General features: G+C 41.3%; 1 protein-coding gene across 2 annotated transcripts in view; it reads right to left on the reverse strand.

Moving 5' to 3' along the window:
- The window catches only part of LOC128894510 (dexamethasone-induced Ras-related protein 1), a 54,952-nt gene that overhangs the window by 7,597 nt on the left and 26,232 nt on the right, over nt 1-21,123 (reverse strand). The window contains exons 2-3 of one of the 2 annotated variants that reach the window (XM_054156287.1): nt 14,640-14,926; nt 11,184-11,341 (exon numbers count right to left, since the gene is read on the reverse strand). In XM_054156287.1, the coding sequence (XP_054012262.1) occupies nt 11,184-11,341; nt 14,640-14,683 (202 nt within the window). In that variant the 5' untranslated portion in view covers nt 14,684-14,926. Of the gene's footprint in view, nt 1-2,658; nt 3,440-11,183; nt 11,342-14,639; nt 14,927-21,123 lie in introns of those variants that run through there. The other variant, XM_054156288.1, reaches the window with a different exon arrangement.

A 21,123-nucleotide genomic window follows, 5' to 3' on the forward strand; every position in this document is an offset into this window, starting at 1 on the left:
CTCTCTCTCTCTCTCTCTCTCTCTCTCTCTCTCTCTCTCTCTCTCTCTCACTCTCACTCTCACTCTCACTCTCACTCTCACTCTCTCTTTCTCTGAATGTTCAGGTGTGGTCTCGGAATGTACACTAGTACGTATTTCTGAAGGAAAATTCTATGAAGCGTGTCCTCATGTTTTAAGCATGTAACCATTGTGATACTATATACTTCGTTTTCTCAGCAGAATTCCAAATGTTTCGCGACAAAATGATCGTTATGCGTATGAAAAAAGTAAATAGTCATTTTGGTGTACAAATATGTGGCGTCGTTCAGCTTTACGTCAACCTGTATACGATGAAAGGGAATCTCCTTCGTAAAGGGTGGACTTCGGGTGGAATGGAATCTTGGATGAAATCAGTTTCCTTGTTCCGACTAATTATCGTCGTCTTGCCCGGTATCCGAAACAATTGAACGTAATTAATCGCCTTTCGTTGCAATTAATCGCGACGAGACACCGCTTTAATTAACTTAAGAGCAGAACGTTTCTTCAAACGGATTTCTTTCGAGCTGCTCCCTACGTTTAACGAAACGAATTACATTCCGTGTCGTTAATTTCCTGGAAATTCACTTAGACATCTTTCTTAATAATATTTTCTTGGTTAACTTGAATTAAAAAAAATCGACCTACGCGAGAAAAAGTGGGGCATGCTTTGCACGAGGCTATCAACAACCAAAAATAGGTTAACTTGTAATTAACGGCTACCTTCGCTCCTGTAATATTACTCAACTTTAACGGGCAAAAGTAAATTCTAATTACTTTTCGTCGGAGTTCTTGGTTGCGTAAAATTGAGGAAAATTTGAAGGGCTTTCGGGCAAAAAGCTGTTGACGTCCAGCGAGCGTTTCCTCTCGAAGCGATATTCGCCATGCGGTTAAAATTGGCGAGTCCGCGATCGTTGGAACGTCTTCCCAAGCTTCGCTTATCCTCCTTCGGACGTTGAAGTTTTTCTGCCGTTGGCAGTCGTCCTTCTGTTTGTCAGGAAATTGTTATCTCTCGACGAGCAAACTATACAGAGTGCGCGAAAAACTCGTCAAACTTTCAAGGCGCGATGTGTTCGGAACGGGAGCGTGGAATAAACATTGACCTGAAAATCTGTACGGAGCCTCGAAGATAGTTGCTCAAAATATATTTATTTTAAATTTAATCAAACGTGGAGAATCCTCGAGGATTAATTAAAGGAATCCTCGAATTTTGTGGAAATTCGAGCTAAACTCAAGTATACTGCTTTCAGAAATCTATACGCACACGTACACATGTATATGTAACGTTTTTGACCTACAATCGTAATCTCCCTCTACAGGTTGCCTACCAAAAGCATTTTTACTCACGTTCTTTTTATATTCTACTTTCGCTCCATGCTGTCTTTTCCCGCTACTTCTCCACGGTTTCTTGAAAATTCGATAAAACTTTTACGATCCCTATAAATACTCCAACCATTCGCAAACGGTTCGATATGATCGCGAAACTTGGAGACGCTTCGGCCTAATTCGCGCACCTTGTTGCTTCGCTAGTAAGGTAACTTTTCAACGAGCGTTCCGAGGCGATAACAATGTCCTCCCGGAACGCAACCGGTGGTCCATTCAGTCCTGTATCGCCACAATCACTTTCGAGCGTTCGTCACCGAGGAACGTCGATATTCGATCACGGTATCGAGCAGATTGGAGCGCAAAGTTGATCTCAGCGGACGCGATTGTTGTGGGATTCGTCGATGGATCCGCGAAAACGGAAGGGAAACCGAGCTTGCGAGAACGCGGATTGGAAACGCGAACGGAGAGCTTGGTATTTCTCGGCGAACGAGGGAGAGAACGCAGCTGGGATGGAAATTGAAACAGAGAACAACGCGAGACTCGTGAACAATGATGAGGAACAATGCGACTGGGGCAGGTTCCCGTGCTCGCATGATGATTTTGAAAGAAAATTGCACGAGACTCCGTTCGTAATGCAGGAATTCGTTAAAACGGGTTCTCGCTGCTGGCGGTGAATCTGCTTGTGACGAAATTACTAGACGCGGGCCGTCGATAACGTTGTTTCGACGGGGGTTTTCGAAACATGGTTACGGGGGATGATGCGCAGCTGGCGATGCTGCGCCGCGGATATCCTATCGTTTCAGACTCGTTTGATCGTTAACAGTGATAAATTGCTGTTCGATTGAATTGAGCAATAGCTCTGTACATAGAAATATATGACGTCGATTTGGGACTATGGTACATCACTGTTTATGTAATAGTTAGACTGTGTACCTCTATGCAATATAAAATCTTAGTAAACGTACTTATAAAAATTGAACTTAAACAAGAATTTATTTTACTCTGCAAATAGTGTAATATGAACTTTGCTTTCAATGCTATTTTATATTCTTGCATACTGTGTGGATTTTATAGTTTTTTGCACATTCAAACTTCCTATAAATGCCCGAAGATCCGCAGTCTGGTAATAATCTTTTTCTTTTAAATTCACTAATTCGTATCCCTCGTATGTATCCGTTCGAAATCCGTAAAACGACAGTTGCAATTCCTAGCAACGTAACGTTTCTCTTCTCCTTCCACGCCACGATGAAAATAATTGCATTATTGCGTGTATCCGTGACGTCATTACGACTTTTACGCTACCGAATGTACACTAACCTGTCGCTCCGTCGACAAGAGGGATCCTTTTACTCGGATTCGCATCCACAGCGTCGAACTTTCCTCGGGAGGATGCTTCGCTCCGTCCAGGAACGACGCAGCAGTTGGCCATTGTTGCGTCCGTGAAATACGTGTCAGCCATTATACCGTGAAGTCTGTGTTCCTGAATCGAAAGGATTCCTCGTCTCTCACCTCGGCCGGCGTCGAGATTCTCATTGTCTTTGAATTCGGGTCGCCGTCCGTGTACCAAAGCGTACTGCTTGTTCAAGACAACTCGTACGCGATGGGGTTGACGAACCTTATTACGACAGCGATGTCCAACATGCCATGCAAGGATTCATTAAAAACTAGCTGCACCCTGCAGTTTCACCCGTGTAAAATACTATTTGTTTTATGTAGTTCGTGTTCGACGCACAGTGTGATATTTCAGCGATCTAGCGGTACAAAACTTATTATGTGGTCCAATATCTCGGAAACTATTAGGCTATCCGCACACGAAGTTACTCAAAAGAAACGTAAATAGTTGGTGACTGTATTCACAAACTAGTTACTTATTGGTTAGAAGTTAATATTCTCGATCATTGCTTGAACAAATATTGTTAATAACTATTGTCAGAAATTAATTTTTAGTTATCCTAGCTAGGGGATAGTGTAGCTTTTTATTACTGAACAAATTTTTAGAATCTGTTCAGTAGTTCAAGAGATTACCCCCTACATACATACGAACAAGATTTACTTCTTTATAATATTAGTAAACAATACTTGTAACATCATCTCGTAACATCAGAGAAAGACGTGTTCGTTGAGTTCTCGAAGCGTAACGGTATAATTTCTTGAGTAAATGTTTAAGCAACAGTTTCTAGGATATCGAATAAATAATGTAATATCGCGCCCCCCTATGGGCAAGAATAAGGAGTGAAAGGAAAACGCGAATCGTAGGGTGCGGGATTGGTCGCGTGCGAAAAGCGGTCGACAGTCGATCCGAGGATCGTGGGTTAGAATCTCCGTGCCTTATTTTTCGTTAACTCCTACAATAATAATTGAATTCTACCCTAGAGGGTGCGTCGAAAGTGTTCATTTATTAAGGGGTAAAGTTTGAGAGATGCCAAGCTACGATTCGGTATGGGCTTTGAAATTGAGCTACTCGAAGCGAACTTTGCAGGGAAAGCGGTGATCAATCTTACGCCAGAGTCGGCTTTAGCGGTAAATTAGCTCCTTGGTTCTGTACAGTGAAATTTACCACGACAATGAAATACTCATTGTCAACGATCCGGTTATCTGGTATCGGTACTCTACGAAGTTGGAAATCATAATCCGGAGACCGACTTTAATAACGGTTTCACGTGCAGCGTAATCTCGATGACTGGGACTTGGCCAAGTTAATAACCAGACCTCTTTTTTCCCCTATTTTGCATAGCGTGGAGCGTTCATGCGTCGCCTCGCAAATATTCGCATCGTGACCGTCCATTGTACGAAGGCTCGCGAGGCACGTAGGTTGCTCGTACGACTCGTCGGGATCGAGTTTTTCATGGAAAAGCCAGGTTCTGCGCGAAACGTCCCTTCATACAGCGCGACACTTCAACCGTATCTCGGTTTCCCGCTCGAGGATATCGATACGTTTCGAGTTACATCACGATTTTTCAAACTCGACCTCGCAGTAAGTTTATTGCTTATTTACGCGCCCGATTTATTCATTTTGCGGCCTTTGACCCGATAGAGGGGACGGTCCCTCCATTTTCCCTGCCCTCTCTGTTCTTTTCCAGAGTCTCCCCATGGATTCAACAACCTCTACTCACCCTTCGTTTAATACATTTTCCAGCCCTTCTTCGTTACATTTTATGCTACCCTACTGCACGCTGCAGCCTCTATTCGTTTATTCTGTCGAGTTCAACGAAATGTCGTCGCGTTTTGCTCGATGGAAGATAGAGCTAGAGGACGTCCAATTTTTAGAATAGGAAAATTTTCAAATTACGCAGCAACAGAATATTTCACGTAAAATTAGTGAAAAATCAAACCACTTTTGCTAGAAAGTATATCACTTACATTCACTGAACGAAATGTATAATGTAAACTACACGTATCCTCGAAATTTATTCCTCTCCACCCTTTCCATGTTAGTCTTTTTCGCGAAACACCTTGTTTTCTTCCTGTTTTCTTATTCATAAATGATTATTAAAATTCATGTCACGTATGAATTTAACATACACCCATCTGGAATACACGATTTAGGGGGAGGAAGAAATATGTCGACGGCTCGGATGATTCGATTGGTGGAGAGACCTTTTTCTCCCCAGAGTTTTCAGAAATGACACTCGATCCCGATGCCTCAACGTTTCGTTTTCGCGTTATTTCGAATTTCCTAAGACATTTGTCAAATCTATCCGCAGACGACAGTCGTTTAAAAGTATTGGACTAGGAAGAAAGAAGAAACACTTCGAAGGATGGTTGATTCCCCTTCTCTCTACACTTTCAATCTTAGTTTCACTTTATCCACAGGATTAATACGAGTTCATAGGAAACATGAAATTAAAGAACTCGTAGCTACAAATTTCCGAATCTTGATTGTTTAATAAAGTCTCGAGCAAGCCTCGTATCGGGGAATTAGTATTCAACGGCCAGCTGATTTCATGCTTCAAGAACGATCTGGAGAACGAAGAGTGAACAACAAACCGGCCAGGTCACAGCAATCAGAGTCGTTCGGTACGTCGTTTGACTACCACCTCATGCATTGTGCCACTTTCCAGGCATATTGGTTCTCACCGTTTCAATTGGAGCTGCTCTCCTCTCGTCTTGCGGTTTACGAAGCGGTTTATTGCCAGGTGCTCTAAATATTCCTGCAACGTTGCCCGCTCTGAATTTATTCCGTTAATTGAAATTACGAAGAGTATCTTGCAGCCGGCAGGTGTCCTCCATTCTAGGAGCCAAGGAAATTTCAGCCCACCAGATGATAACTTGGATTGCGCTGTCAATTTCAACCCTTAACGGTCCAAGACTTTTTTCCTAAATATTTTTTATTTCTACGCGTAACGCTCGCTCTCGTGAACTCTGACATAACCGAGGAACGTGTTTGCGTTGGTCGCATGCGCAAGAAAGATGTAGATCCACGCGAACTGGTTAAATGTTTGAACACCTAAGAAGTTTAGGAAGTTGAAATTCCCTTAGGAGTTGCTGCACTTAGGACGCGTAAACTGTGTGGGATCTACGATCTTTTAGGAATTCTCACAAACTTTGAATCGTTAAAAATTGTAAACCGGCTTGCGATTGACAAACGCATAGAATCAACGCCCAGTAATTCAAAACTATCTTGAATTTATTCGCCATCGTCTCCATTTCTATATTCAATTCGATATTCCAGTTTTTATTTTTCCATCGTGAGACATTTCGTTCTGCGATGCAAATTGAAATTTTCATTCAACGAGAAATGGGTGGATGGTTATTTATCTTTCATTTATCATTCGATATTTTGTATTCAGACAGGAATTTTGTAAACCTTTCTTAACGCATTACGCATTACATCGTCAAGGGAAATAGCACCTTTACGTAGTTTACCTAAGAATCCAGGTTAGGTTTAGAAATAACACCGCAACAGCCTCAGCTGCACTTTACCTCTCCGCACACGTTATATTCTTTAATAACGTTTACGTTACATGCACCCCAGGGCTTTGTGTAATAAAGTCGTTAAACACAATAAATACTTTATGGATGCTTTGCATTTTCAAAGCAGTATCTCTACGATGTTTTTCAACTTTAGTTTACTTCGCGAATAGTTTACTTTACCGCTCGAAGCAGTTTTATTTGCTAACAGCGAGATTTCTTCGGTATTTTATATCTTGTTATTAATGATTGTCAATGTTCCCATCGTAGAATCTTTTCTATAATCCACGAATACTTTGACTATAGAAGGTTAATAGTGTTTACCTTCCACATAGAATGCACAAGGGCTCGCGCAATGAAGATGTCGAACAAAATAGAATAAAAACTTCCTGGAAGCTTTGCATTTTCAAAGCAGAATCTCCATGATATTCCACCGCGGAAGATGGATCGGTAGACATTAATGCAACATCAATGGAAAAATGGTCGAACTTTGAAACACACTTTCGAACTCGAAGCCCGAGGTTGGTTCATTTCAACGCTGAATGCAGTATTATTTAGTGATAGCGAGGTCTGTTCCGCAATCCGTTGATTTCCAGGGATATTTTTCCAGCGTGGATCAATATTCGAGCGAGAAGTTTCCATAGATTTCGCCCGAGCATTCCAGATCCGAGAACATTAGTTTCGCATGGGAGACGGTGGCGAAGTTATAAATAAATCAACAATCTCGAATGAATTATTCGTCCAACAAAAATTACAATCTGAATTTCACGATGAAATAAAGATTTTTTTTATTCATCACGTATTATTCGAATGAAATACTGCTCGGGTCTGGTTTGAAGCGATACGCTTTAATCTCTTCGCGGATGGAGCGACAAGTTGCACAGTCGTTCGTGCGTTTGTTAAACGTTATTTATCACAGGGCTACGAGCGCTGAAGCTGGTAATTAGTTACGCGCAATAATCACGGAAATTCACTGCGAAACAGGGCGTTCAGCGTCTTGGATGATATTTCACGAGCAGATAAACGTTCTCCTTGGATCATTTTCATTAATCACGAGCGAATGATGCTTAAAAACGAGAATGTTAAATTGAACCTGGAAAATCACGGCTTTGTGGAACGGATCTAACGTTAATGTTACGAACTGGCTCGTGTTTGCCAGTTTTAATTTCCCTCTCATCTGGCCAAAGAAGCGTTTACACGAATGTAGTTAATTGCTGTTGATTCGCAGCGTTAGGTTTGGATATTTAGTCAATGGTGAACGATTCATAAAATGCAAACACCTGTGCCGATTTAAACGGTTGAATCGTTTAAATCGCCCGACGCACCCCTATAACAAATAAATATGACTCAGGTTGTTTGAAAAGTCTCCATACGAAAATTCTAATCTCTATTTTTTTTAACAGTCGTTCCAATGGGTTATCTACTATCTTAGGTATATGATCCATTTTTGCTATATTGGCGGTAGCTGTTTAAGACCAAAGAGACGCAGACTCCGAGAAATTGCGGATGGAAAGTTCCAGGAAATGAACTGTCGTCTATACGCCATCGGATGGTGACAGTTGATGACATCACCCCACATCGAAGTCCATTACAGCGTGTTTTGCACGCGTGTGTTCGTGCCAAAAGCTATACACTTGTGACCATTGCCTGTATTCGCGACTCCATCAGGTTTACGATATCGCGACACCATGTATTTTCATTTTTTATCTTTTACCACAACGTGGATTCTAAACGTTACTTTCGAGTCCAATACGTTTCCGTTGAAATGATGAACGACTCGTGTAATATTCCTTTTTTATAGTATTTCACGTGGTTGCGCAGTGTACGCGGAACACGTGATGCGTGTGCGTAGTTCAAAATCGAATGATCGATACCCTTACGCATACCATCACTTACTGGCACCTATTTACCATCCGTCAGTCACGTGCGACACGCGTGATGGAAATGCATTTTTTCAGAGTGTTGAAGTGAGACACCGCGATTGCGAGTCTGTTTTTTGTTTGTAAAACCATTCCAGTGATTTTTTAACAGACAACGAGAGTAACGAACGCACACCTAGCTTATATACAAATTTATCGTTATTTAAAAAAAAAATTGCCACGATAGCGATAAGATAATAAAAACGAGGTTACCTAACAGACATCTGATATCTATCAAACTCGACTTTGATCCTAATAGCCTTGCTCCATTCAGAATCGTCGCCCACGTTTCATCGAGACGACGACGTCACCCGGGAGCTCGTGAATCACATCTTTGTCGAGTAAACACGTTTCAGCATGCTACCCATGGCTCTCGTATCAGCGTTCGATCCCGTCCGCATTCACCCCTTCTTGTTAAAGTCACCATCCACAACTTGTTGAATAGCCTTTCTTCGATACCACGCCTGACTCGCTTCCACGGAGTTCCAGCGAATTTCGACCACGCTCGATTGACCCCCAATGCCTCCCGAAATATCGCTACCACGTAAATTCCAGTCGCTGGCAGCAGTAGCGGAATGTTCGATCGCGAATCGATTCTCAGCTAAATCCGTCTTTTCACAAGATTATCGATCCTTTTCCCCTTTTGCGGTCCATACTTTTCGATTTGAATACATTTTTGTCGAGCCTCGCTCGACATGGAACTGCTAAGGGTTAACCACGCAAGGCTCAATGGCGCGTTATACCTCTGTAGGGTTCGCGAAAAGATGGATTAACAAATGCTCGACTACGAGAGCGAACAATTTTAGGGGAGTGTCTCGACACGACGAAATACGAGGAAAGTCTTGATCGGAATTTTCCTAATCTCTGCACGTTCATCCTTAATCCAGGATTGTTCTACCTTTCCTTCCGCGATACGCCCACATCGTTACTATTTTTCGAGTGGGATTCCGTTCGCTGTGGCTCGTTCCAAATGGGTATAAAAATCCACCAGCAACAACGGCTATCCGTGGCATGCTCGCCGATGCACGCCACGTTTTCATCGTTCCTCTGCAATTCTGTGTGAGACGCGTGGCGTCAATATTTGCACACGGAAGTTGAGCTTTTTGCGGGAAATACCGGATTTAGCAGAAACTGGGACAAGGTATAGCTCATTTTCAAATGCGGATGCAAAATACCGATACAGAAAAATATCCAATCCAGTGATACGGTCTATTGGTCGTAGATACAACACTTTGTTCTTTTACAACGATGCAAGTGTGATATCCACCCTCGTTTCTAAGTAAATAATGATGTTTGGATAATTAACTCGGATACTAAATTGATGTTTCATCGATGTAATATATTAATATAACCAACAACGAGGTCGAGAACAACGATAAATAATAAATGTTCGATGGCTGGAGTTGTGTCCAATTCTTAGTGACATTAAAATTTCGCAACGACATCCTCTGTCATGTCGGTGTCAAAGTGGCATTTCTGTTCAATGGAAACGTGCCGTTATAGACGATTCCCGTGCTTGTATCGTTAACTTTACCCAGTCGCCAGGGTAAACATAAATAATTTACGAAATCTCCATCAACATTTACGAATGGTGCCGTCCAAGTGTTTCTCGCGGACACGAGTGTTATCTCTCAGGGGAGTAGCTCGCGTATCACGAAACAGTTGTGCAATAACCGTCAAACGGGAAACACAAGCAAATGGCTTTCAGCCCGAAGGCGGAGACGGTTCGCAATTGAACGCGATGGTGACCGTTCGTGGCACGGAGTTTCTGTTTGTGGTACTCGCAGTTGACGTATCAGCGACAAACGGTGAGTTGATGTGAACCGCGCCGCGATGGAAAGCGGGCAATCTTCATTTGGGAGACACGGAAAACGGGAAATGAGAAGGGCGAGTGAAATTTCTGGGTGGAACGAACGAGAAACGCTACGACGAAAGCCGTCCAGAGGTGGCAGAGAAACCGGGAAAATCAATTTGAATTAAACTCTTAGCAGAGCGATAAAATCCTGAAAAGTCTACTCGAAATTCCAAGTCTAACGTTAACGATTGTGTAGCTCGAGTTTCAATTGTCTTTCGAACGACGAAAGTTGAGAAAACGTAGCCCAACCGTAGACTTCGAGGGAAAAAACAAATTTCGAATTGGATTCAGGGAATCCATCGTAATCTCCCCTACTCAGCGACACTTACTGTATGGGATTCACGGTTTGATCAACCGTGAGAGAATGAAAGATCAAATTTATGCATTAACTCTCAAATGAAGCACGTTAATCTCACTTATGCGCGGTCACGATGATCGTGCAGGGGTTATTTCTCGCCAAATCGATCAGTTTTTATAGTCGAATGTCAGGGATTCCGTTGGGGAATTGAAGCACGATATAAATCACGCACAATCATGGGGCTGAGTAGTCGATGTAAACGGGAACGTGCTCTAGGAATGAATGTTTTCATGAAAAATTCGAAAAAGTATAAGCGTGTTTCTTGTACAGAGTTAACTTTACTTTGCGCAAAAAGTTTCAAGAAATACACCTATACCGCTGACAATTTTCTCCGCTCCAAAGACGACTTTTCCGTCCAAACGAAAATTCAGTTCGAAAAGCCAATCCTTCCCGATAAAAGTACAAAAGGAAATAACGAGTCGATTCGATGGCTAGCCAAACCGATTGAAGTTAAAAATCCATTCGCAGGTAGTGCGCGTTTTCGCTCGACTAGGTACGAATCGTAAAATCGTATTTTTTAGATATAAAAAGCAAAAAGAAAACGATGAATTAAACTTCCTCTAATTTTAGGCGAGCTACATCGTATTTCAATTTCACAAAAATTCTCGACGGTGAGATCAAAAGGTGATTATTTTGAAATGAAACGACCTACATTCGTTTATTTTAAGCAAAAAGAAAAGCGCGGTTCGGGAGGGCATACTGACTTCTAAACTGAGCAGTTCGATGCAAGCGGTAATACGTTATCTTTCAATCCTCGCACCGTGCGATCGTTTCTATAGATTAAAGCTGACAGACTTACCTGTTAAGAAGGATAATCGTCGCATAGCGGGAAACGGATGGTTCCCGCTCGTGTCAAGAACGTCAAGCTGATGGACCTCTCCTCTAATCCTGTACAGTTTCCGGTGGAAGTCCTCGATGGTCGGTGTATAACTTTCATCGAATTTGTTGGACAAAAATCTAAATCAAAAGCACTCCTTTTTATTAGGTTGGCCCAAAAGTTTCTTTCGCTTTATTAATAAGTAATACATGCACAATATTTTATGTTTTATGTTACATTACTGAATTGTGCACGATTCATTTTGCTTCATTACTGTTACAACATGAATATCTATGAAATTAGATTGTCTATTTATATAAACACGACCACATAAAATAATTAAGTGCAACTCGCGAAAGAAACTTTCAGGACAACCTAATACATTATCTTTCGTGAAAGATCACCATCATTACAAAAGAATATACAAGCAATTTCAATAAAATTTGGAATAGAGAAATGACGAGCGTTATTGTTTATAATTATCGTTATAATTTTAGACAGTGTTCGAGTGGTTGTCGGATTTAGGCAACCCTCCCTTATTAAACTAATATCTCGATCCTAGCAAACTCGACAACTCGTACGACAAACGCGACACACTAATACCAACACCGCAGATCCGATTTCGCATGGAATTAAATTGTTTGTCCCATTAGCAGCGATCGAACCATGCGGGTTCCAGAAGCGAAACCCGCTTCGACGACCGACCGCGCTGGACGTTTTGCTACGAATACGCGTACACGACTTTTCTACGATCCTCTCGAGCCGAGCATTTTCCGACATTGTGCAAACATTTTCCACGCGGTTCGTCGAAAATTCCCATCCCACGAAACGTCAATAATTACGGTATACAGTTTGTTTTTAGACGTTTAGTTTTCGCATGGTGAACACAATATTTAATATCGGATATCCCATAATATTTTCAACCGAATGACCAATCCTCTTCGGTACACGGAAACCCAAAGTAAATAACGAAAGGTAAAAATTAAAACGCACGTGGTGTTTTCCGCTGTGAATATCGATATAATCAAACTAATTGCAGAGAACTAAAGACTCTGTGCGAAATGTATTAATTATTCTCTTCAGTTGATGAATCCTAGGAGAGGAGGACCATGCAAAGCGAGCAGCGTGCACAATGAATTTGTTACAACGTATTTTTGTCTAGTCGAGTTGAAACTATCCTCGCTGGTCGATGATGGAAAAGCTTTCGCGCAACTGCTCGCGAAACGCAATTAGTAGGTACTCCATCGAGCGACAATAACGCAGCGCGAACGCGTTTTTCGCTCGATTGGAGTTCCTAACTCGTGGCCAGCGTCCATCGCTATAAACTTTCGAATGAAAATTAGGCGTGGAAGCTTGCGAAATGTAAGACGATCGCGGTGGTTGATGAAATCATCGGGCAAATTGGACGCGAAACTGTACGTACTAGTACCGCGGGTCCATTAGCAACTTTGCCTCGAAATACGTCGGTACACGTGCTGATTGACGAACACCGAGACAATGGGACGCACATTATATCCATCCAGCGTTGCATGGATTGTTACCAAGATTACCGCGTTTCGCTCGCAGATTCAGAATTACAACTGCAGTTATCATGATGCCGCATAAAGTACACAAACAAAGGAATACGATTGATTCCATAAAGCAACTTAATATAAAAAAGTAACAAATTTTTATTTACTTATATTATTCCTAATTTTTTCTTTGAACGTTACTTTAGATATATATTTTAATTGCAGTGGTATCTCCGAAGAGGTCTGGGCAAAGTTCGGTCGAAAAAATCTCGTTCTTTTGAGCCACGTCAGAAATATATATGAGAATATTATCTGTGAAAGCTTCGAAGCAGAACGAGTCCCTACGGACGGGTGGAGCGAATGCATCGCGAATGTCGCGGAACATTTGATTAAACTGACGGGATTTTCGACAAAATTCAATATAGACGCGACACATTCCGCAGAATCAGTGACACACGTTGCCTGTCACCAGGCGTTTGCCAGTTGTCTCCTACCCTTTATCGAGGTTAAAAATATCACCCTGTTGAAAGCTTTTATGGTTTCGGGGACGGAAGTGAATCGATATATTCGGGCTTGATTCATAGTAGGGAACAGCCAATTGATCTCTATTGGTTCGACAAAATATTTAACTATGCATAGCGAGTATAGGTACAAACCGAGGTAAACTGTAGCTAGAAGCGAAGACACGAAGTGTGGGTGTCGACACTGGGAATAGAGTAATTCTACGAATTGCAACACTTGCGTTTAATCTCTAAATGGAATTACGAATTTTATTATTGTATATTTATGAACAGTCAGTCTCATAAATATTTGCAGCCTCTATGTCTATTGAAGAAATTTGCTTAAATTAAATGGCAGGTTTGATGATTCCAACTGAATGCTTATATAAATGTGTTGATATATATATATAAATATATACACGTATAAGCTTGAAAAATTTATTTGGTAATATTAAAACTATTATTTAATTTAGTCAAACTGCTTCGATAGACGTAGAGGGAACGAATATTTATGGGATTAACTGTATGATACTGTTTGTTGCTTGCATTAGTAAATTTTGTAAGCATCGACATTGGCGGACACCTTACGGTAGTCAATCTAAGGATGTTCATACTGACGTCACAGTTCATCAATAACCAATTACAGTCCTAATTAGCTAGGATGCCCTAATGGATCTATCCCTGCATTACCAGCGGAACATCCTGGGAAACTACGCGCCGTGGAACCATAAGTCTCAAACGGTATCAACCGTAACATTCTTAATCCCGTCAATCGATTCTAATCGCTTCATTCGTCCGTAGCCCGTACCCCAAAAGTCTGCTTCTGACATTCGTGGACCTTCATCAATCTGCCCGCCTTATACGTACTACAAGCGAGAGCTCCCGAATCAGACTTCCACGAAGACTGTTTTGAACTCTGATTAGCTAATTTGAAAGTCATTCCAAATTCATGTAATACGACGGCTAATCTAACTTTGTTTCGATGTATCAGCATAATACGAGATGATATCATGGGGCTGAAAGGTGCAATAGGAAGATCGGGATCCTCTGATACGATTAAAAATTTCAACATAATGTGACATTTAACAAAAACTTATTCGAGTATTATCAAGCAAAAGAAGCAACCCGCTGCTATCGATTCTCGTTGTTCCACTTTCCAGACTATTAATATTTCTGATTGTTCCATTGATCAACTAATTAATTCATTTATGATTTATTATGTGGTAATCGCTAGCAAACGAAAAGAACAAGGATCACGTGTATAACCTAACACGCGTGGACATTGAGTCCTTCTGAATTGTGTCCGTAGCCGAAAACTCGTGCTTTTGCGATTTCAAGCATATGACGAGTGCTTTAGCCAGGAAACAGTGATATGCAGAGGTAAATCTGATGAAAGGTGAGATGGGACGCGCTGGATATATAATTACCGTGCTACAATGGCGGTTTTCCCGACCCGCGCGCTACCGAGCATAACGAGACGATAGCAATTTCGCGGCGGCGGCTTGCAGGCATCTTCCTGCGAGGACGTGGATGCAGGACTAGGGCTGACGGGTATAGGGAGGATGCCATCCTCCGAGCCTGAGGGGCCCTCCAGTTCGGGGCCCGCCTGTGCGCCCCTTCGACCCCTGTTGAGCCGCTGCTCGACGTCTTCCCCTGCACTTCCGCTTCTGCGGAGCCTCTGCACGCAGCACAGAAGTCGACTGCACGCCTCCAGCTGAAACAAATGGTTCGTTTTCTATAGAAATGTTCTGAAACGAGCTATCAGCGAGCTCATTCTTGGCATTCAGTCATCTCTAGAACCTAGTAATAGTAACAGCAAAAAGATAGTCCCATGCTTTTTAAGCGAGTAACAGACCTGTCACATTTTTCTCGCGTTCGTTCCTCGAATAAGATGTAACATTTCCATTCGATTTTTTGTTACAAGTGTATAGTGGTATTTCCATCTGCAACGTGTATATGTAAATAATTTCTCCTGTTCTCACATTCTTGCGTCGCTATTCGTTTGACCGAAAAGCTTTATGCCGGGGTTGCACGTTTCGAGTACCTGGGGGATCCTTTTTGCGCGGCAAAGGACACTGACCAATTCTGATATTTTATCAGATTCATCGCATAATCCGGCCCCAGGTCGCGCGCATCGATATGAAACCTCGATTCGTTAGTCGCTTCCTCGAGCGAAAGAGCTTTCAAACTATTCGGTGCTCTGTTTAGGTTGGACGCGACAAACGTCCACGTTGCCAGCGATTTCCTGTTTAATCCCTCTGTTTCGGGAATGACGGCCCGCGTCGCGACGCAACTACGAGGTGGAATATTTTTCATTAAGGCGAAAGTGTTTCGTTCATTTCGCACGCAAGAAGGAAAATTCTCGGCCGAATAACGAAGCGACGAAGCGAGACGCGAGCTTGACGAGGAACGAAGAACGAAACGGGAGGAAAATTATTTCACGCTGGATTAATTGCTGGTTCATCCGGAGTGAACGCCGAGCAGAGTTCCGTTTATTTACGCCACGGATTCGTTGAAATCCGACTTAACTAAAACGAAGAGGTAAGAGCATTACCCGTGGTACAACGAGCTTATTGTATACTCACCTGCGAATAATTTCTGTCGCGACGCGTACCAACTTAGAGAAAAATTAATACACGTTCCGTAGGTTTCCATCGTTACAAATTTAATTTTTTGGCGACAAACGTAAATAATGTATATCAAAGAAAATTAGACACTATTGGAAACCAACGAAAATGAAACGAAATTAATATTGCCAGCTCGGTAAATGGTTTCCTGCGAAATAAAACCTTTAAATTTTGAGAGTCAACGATTGCCTTCAGAGCAGTAGTAAACAAATCAAATCGTTACAAAACTTCTCCAATGTAAAATAAAGTGAAACGCGAAATTCTCTTGCGCACGTTTGGTTTCGTTTCGAAAAACAGGCAAACGTTCGTTTATCGAGTTCCTACGCCGCGTAAAACGTAATTTTTGTATTTGTTTTGAAACGGTCTCGTATACCAATTGTAGCGAATAAATTTATTTTAAATCCGGAATGATTGAAGCAATCTATTCCCAATTGTCGATTAAGAGACATAATGATTATTCATCGGGAATTCTTCCATTGTATATAAATTAAGCAATAATACGTTTGCATGAAAAAATACGCGTAGAATTTAAATAAGTTATTTTTTCCGCTGCAAAGATGAATTGAAAAATAGAAACATGTTTATATCATTTTATTGCAACAGTTGGTCGAAAGTTCACCCGAAACGAAAATGGACACGAATATTTCGATTGAATTATTCATTTAATTTTTTTATTAAATTTATCATTATAATTTACTTTTTTCATTTTTTCTGTAGATTTTGCAATTTGATCATATACCGTTAGAATCAGTACAATTGTTTTCCTCGAATTCAGAAGTTCCGCGTATTCGGTAAAGACGACATTCCGAATCAAACAGATATTAATACAGAACGTGATCCGACTCCTTTCGATGCACGTGATTCAAGAGTCCACTGGATATCCCAGAGATATCTGCAGGGGTAATTCTCGGTGTGAGATCTCGTTAGATCTTACGTGACAAATTTTTATGCTTTACACGCATGCGAACGAGCGTGCGTAAGAGAAATCGTACTTCGCTACTACTGGAAATCACGACAAATTTCATGGCTTTCTTTCACTTGCCTACGATAAATGTAAAAGAATTTCTTCTTCGTGCAATCGCTAATAAGAAACACGATTTACGGCTTTTTCTGTAATAAATTATTTTGTAAGTTAAACGTAGATATTGTTTATTACATTTCAACCTCAATTTTCCATATTTTATTGTAATTCCGTATACCTTTATTCAAAATGAAACTATCGAGTGTCCGTACCACCTATGTTTTATTAAAAAACGTAATCCCAAAGCCCCTCTTCGAAAAACATTTTATAGATATTTTTTGTTCAGCGTTAATATTTGCGAACTGCGCGTAGGAAGTTTAAACTGAAAAATTTGAAATGATTTAAATTAAATAAAACTTGTTAAAATGTCATTCGTTGAATTGTTCATTTTTCTGGAAAACAGTTTTAAAATTCGAAAAACTCTGAGTTCATGGTACATTTGATTACAACACAGAAATTGCGAGGCACAAAGGCACGCTGGAGTGTACTTGACGAAATACCATTACAATTCGTCAGTTACGTCACTTGAACCGTATTTTTCAAATATTTCGTTGAATTTTATTTAACGCGATTTAAGCTCTACAATTATGTCATTTACTTCGCCTTTTGATATTCTTCCGTAATCCCGTTTGATATATATTTCTATTATTTACCTAGAGAGACAATTAACGCGCATCCGTCGGCATATTGCAATAATAACGCTTTATTCGATGCTCGCTAATCTGGAGACACAATTATCGATGCTGCGCGCACACATCGTTTCCGTCAATTTCAATAATTACCCGCGCTGTGGCCATGCAACGCAGAACGACGGGAATAATTCACAACCAAATATTTTACGCGATTAAGTTCGACCATTTAATATGAACTCACATTCGGAGTCACTTCAAGTATAATAAATTCGTCTACGTTTGGACGTCGAGCCATAGGCCATTTTCGAAATACAAATATCTAGGTGTATACATTATTTTTAATCAACGAAGAACCATCAACTGCAGCACGCAAACGTAAAAAGTCAATGCTTTTCCATGGGTCGTGCTGCTTATACCGTCTTTTGTGTCTCATCTTCAAGCAACTTTTTTTTTAACGCTATAACACCGCGAACGCAATTTCTTTCTCGGTCGTCCGCGAGTAAACGCAGAATTTCATTTTAAAGCGGATTATGCAGCGAAAAGCTGAAGATTATGTAGGAGTGGGAATGTGTGCGTGTGCGTGAGAGAGAAAGAGAGAGAGCGTTAGCTATAGGATAGGTATAAGGATATTGTAACGTAGCTTTAGTTTAGTTTAATTTATGATCTGGCCACTTGGGCTGATGTTGTCCAGGCGCGCCTCGGCGAGGCCGCCTAGAACAACGTTCCCCTGCTTGGGAAAAACCCTGGGTAGAGTTTAACTTTAAGGGTAGGTAGAAAAAGAAGCGTTGGAGACAGATTTAGTTGAGAAGTCGAAGGGTAAAGACGGCGCGAATAGACGTAGAGCGGATCGTTGAGCGGACTCTATTCATTTTAGTTTCGTTAATAGTTAAGTCAGTATTTTATAAATATAGTAACATATAATAAATCCTACAATTATACGTCCCCATAGTCAAAAGAAGAATACAACGATTTCGTTCGAAAAATGAAAACGCGACGGGACTGATCTAACAGACTTAAAACGTTATCAACGATTCCGTTGTGTACCGTGGCAAAATTGTACTCTATCCAACATTTACTCAGCCTTTATTCGTAGACAATTTAATTTCATAATTCTAATTGTATTTTTCATGAAACAAATAATGCACCAGAAAAACGAGTTAGTGTACTTTTTATCGAGCAAATACCTTATTCAAGTTTCTGTCATCGAGACAAGAATTTTGCTTATCTCTTCTGGATCACTCACGTAAGGTCAAAGCATTTTAAAGCCCAGAGCGTTTTACCATCTTAGCCCATGCACGCCTGGGTCCGAGGGAGATGGATTCCCTCTTAGGCTTATCGTTCCACCCTCTGGTCTCCGTGACGCGACCAACGACAGCGTAAAAAATTATGTAGGACATCATCGTTTTTTTCTCGACGCCTACGTCGTGTTACATAGAACGCGTTCTCTCGAATCGATTTCAGCGAGCTTTCTTTTTTTATTCGTATCACGTACGTTGCCGATCGGATCAAAGATGAAAAGCTATTCGTCATTCTAAAGATTGTGTTCAAAGGGACTGCAAATAAATGGTAGCCGATACCTTTCAACAGAGGAAACTTTCGTTTAATGTAACAGGCGGAGATTTTCAAGTGAAAAGTAAAAACAGACGTTTAACTTAAAGTGCTTCCAGTTAAATTCCAGTGTGTGGAATTTCCCCTACTTAAAAGAATTTACTTTTCAGTTAAAAGAATCGCGACTACCCTTCCGATATCGTACGATCGTCGTTGCTTTAAACCTCAAACCTTGTTCAATTTCCACCCTAGGCCCTTATCATCCATCCTCTGACGTAGGAGAAATTAATTCACCCCTAAAATATTTATCGTTCACACTTTCACGCACCCCGTGTACCGTTAGCAATACTTGCGTGAATTCGTCCCAGTTTCCCGAGTAATGAGCGCGATAAAATTCCTACCGTTCGTTTATGCAAACCCGCGAAATTACAGATGCCTTAGTCGAGACTCTTTATTCGTCCGTAATGAAAATACGATCTAGTCGCAATCGAATCCCCGAGATAACGCAAAAATTTGATCGAGTCCGATTCCCGGTGTGTTTAATAATGCAGCGCAAGAATCGTGCTCGAACAGAGCGTGCAATTACACGTAACGAGCGCAGAAGCTCCTTGACGGATTTTTGGAACCCTCGCGGACACATTTCGTGGCGTCAAAGCATTCGACGAGAGAACGTTTTCGTGTTACGACGCTCATCGATCGCTTCGAACTAGACTCCATCTGACACATGCGTCGGAATAAATTGTAACTATAAATAATTCAAGTGGTGCGTGATTCGCCGACGGACCGTGTTATCGTGGGCAACGCGGAACAGCAGTATCGGCGGACGTCGTTGCCTACCGCAAACCATAACCGGAGTTCCAACGCGCGATGATCAACCTCTAGCGGTCTAAGCTTTCAACGCATCGATGGCCTGCCAATTTCGACTTGTTTTCACAAACAGAAATTACGCTATTAATAGGATTGAATTTTTGTCAGTTTAAAAACAAAAGGCGTGTTCGTTGCATTCAGTCGTTTCTGCAGAAAGAAAAGATTCATACAAATCGACGACAGACGACGTCACTTTTCAAACGAATGGAACAAAATTTCGTTTCGGAAACGAATCAGCTGCACGGATCGGGGCGAACTATATAGAATAATCCATTTTCTGGAGAAAGGATTCGAACAATGGCATTATGATGGCAACAATTGCCGTTTCTCTTGTTCGATCTGTTATTTTAAATGCAGCGCGTGCGCGCATTCCCACGTGACGAGGATGAAAGTTATTACGTAAAAATCGATCGTTCTCGGGCAAATATTTACCAATACGTGTTTCGTTCCGATAATTACTTCTTCGATGAGCGAGAATTGCACAACACCGGGGGCTTTGTGTAACAAATGCATGGGAAGCTTTTCAATTAGCTAATCACGAACGCCTGAGCGATGTATCCCTTTTGGGAGACTGAATTTAAAAGGAAAATTTATTTGCTTCGTTTGAGCCGAGAGAAGACAAAAGCAAGGTAGCAATACCTTACCTTACATGATCCACCTCCGATTCCTATATATAAACTTCTCAACCGTTCTCTGAACGTCACAGAGTCGAAAAGAAAGGCCTGCTAGGTATCCTTATCGATTAGAACGCTAACAAAACCATGGTAGCCTTCAGGCAAAGCATACATCCAACAAGAAAATACAAGAAAAGATCAAAGTCGCTATAGTGAAACATGGCGTAATTTTGTAACGCGCAGAATCAGAATAAAATAGTTGTAATCTCCGTTCGTGCACGCTCATAGTGCACTCTTTCGCATGAATTCTTCATTACGTTTGCTAGAACGTACTAATGAAACCGGGTGCGCAGATGTTTACGGTGCTTTACATACACCGTAAATGAGACTGGCACGAAATCTCGTTACGTGCAACATCGGAAAAAAGAGAGGCTGCTTAGAGGACTTTGTAGTAACACGATAAGCAGAAAATAAATGTAAAAACTGACTTATCCTCCGTAAAATATCATAGGAAGCGCGATTGAAAACTTCGTAAAACGCGTGAAACGTGTAACCGAGAGTCCAGCCTTTTGAGGTGGCAATAATTGGATTATCTACATCAG

This window comes from Hylaeus anthracinus, unplaced genomic scaffold (assembly GCF_026225885.1).
Source record: "Hylaeus anthracinus isolate JK02 unplaced genomic scaffold, UHH_iyHylAnth1.0_haploid 4, whole genome shotgun sequence".
NCBI classification, from domain to species: Eukaryota; Metazoa; Arthropoda; class Insecta; order Hymenoptera; family Colletidae; genus Hylaeus; species Hylaeus anthracinus.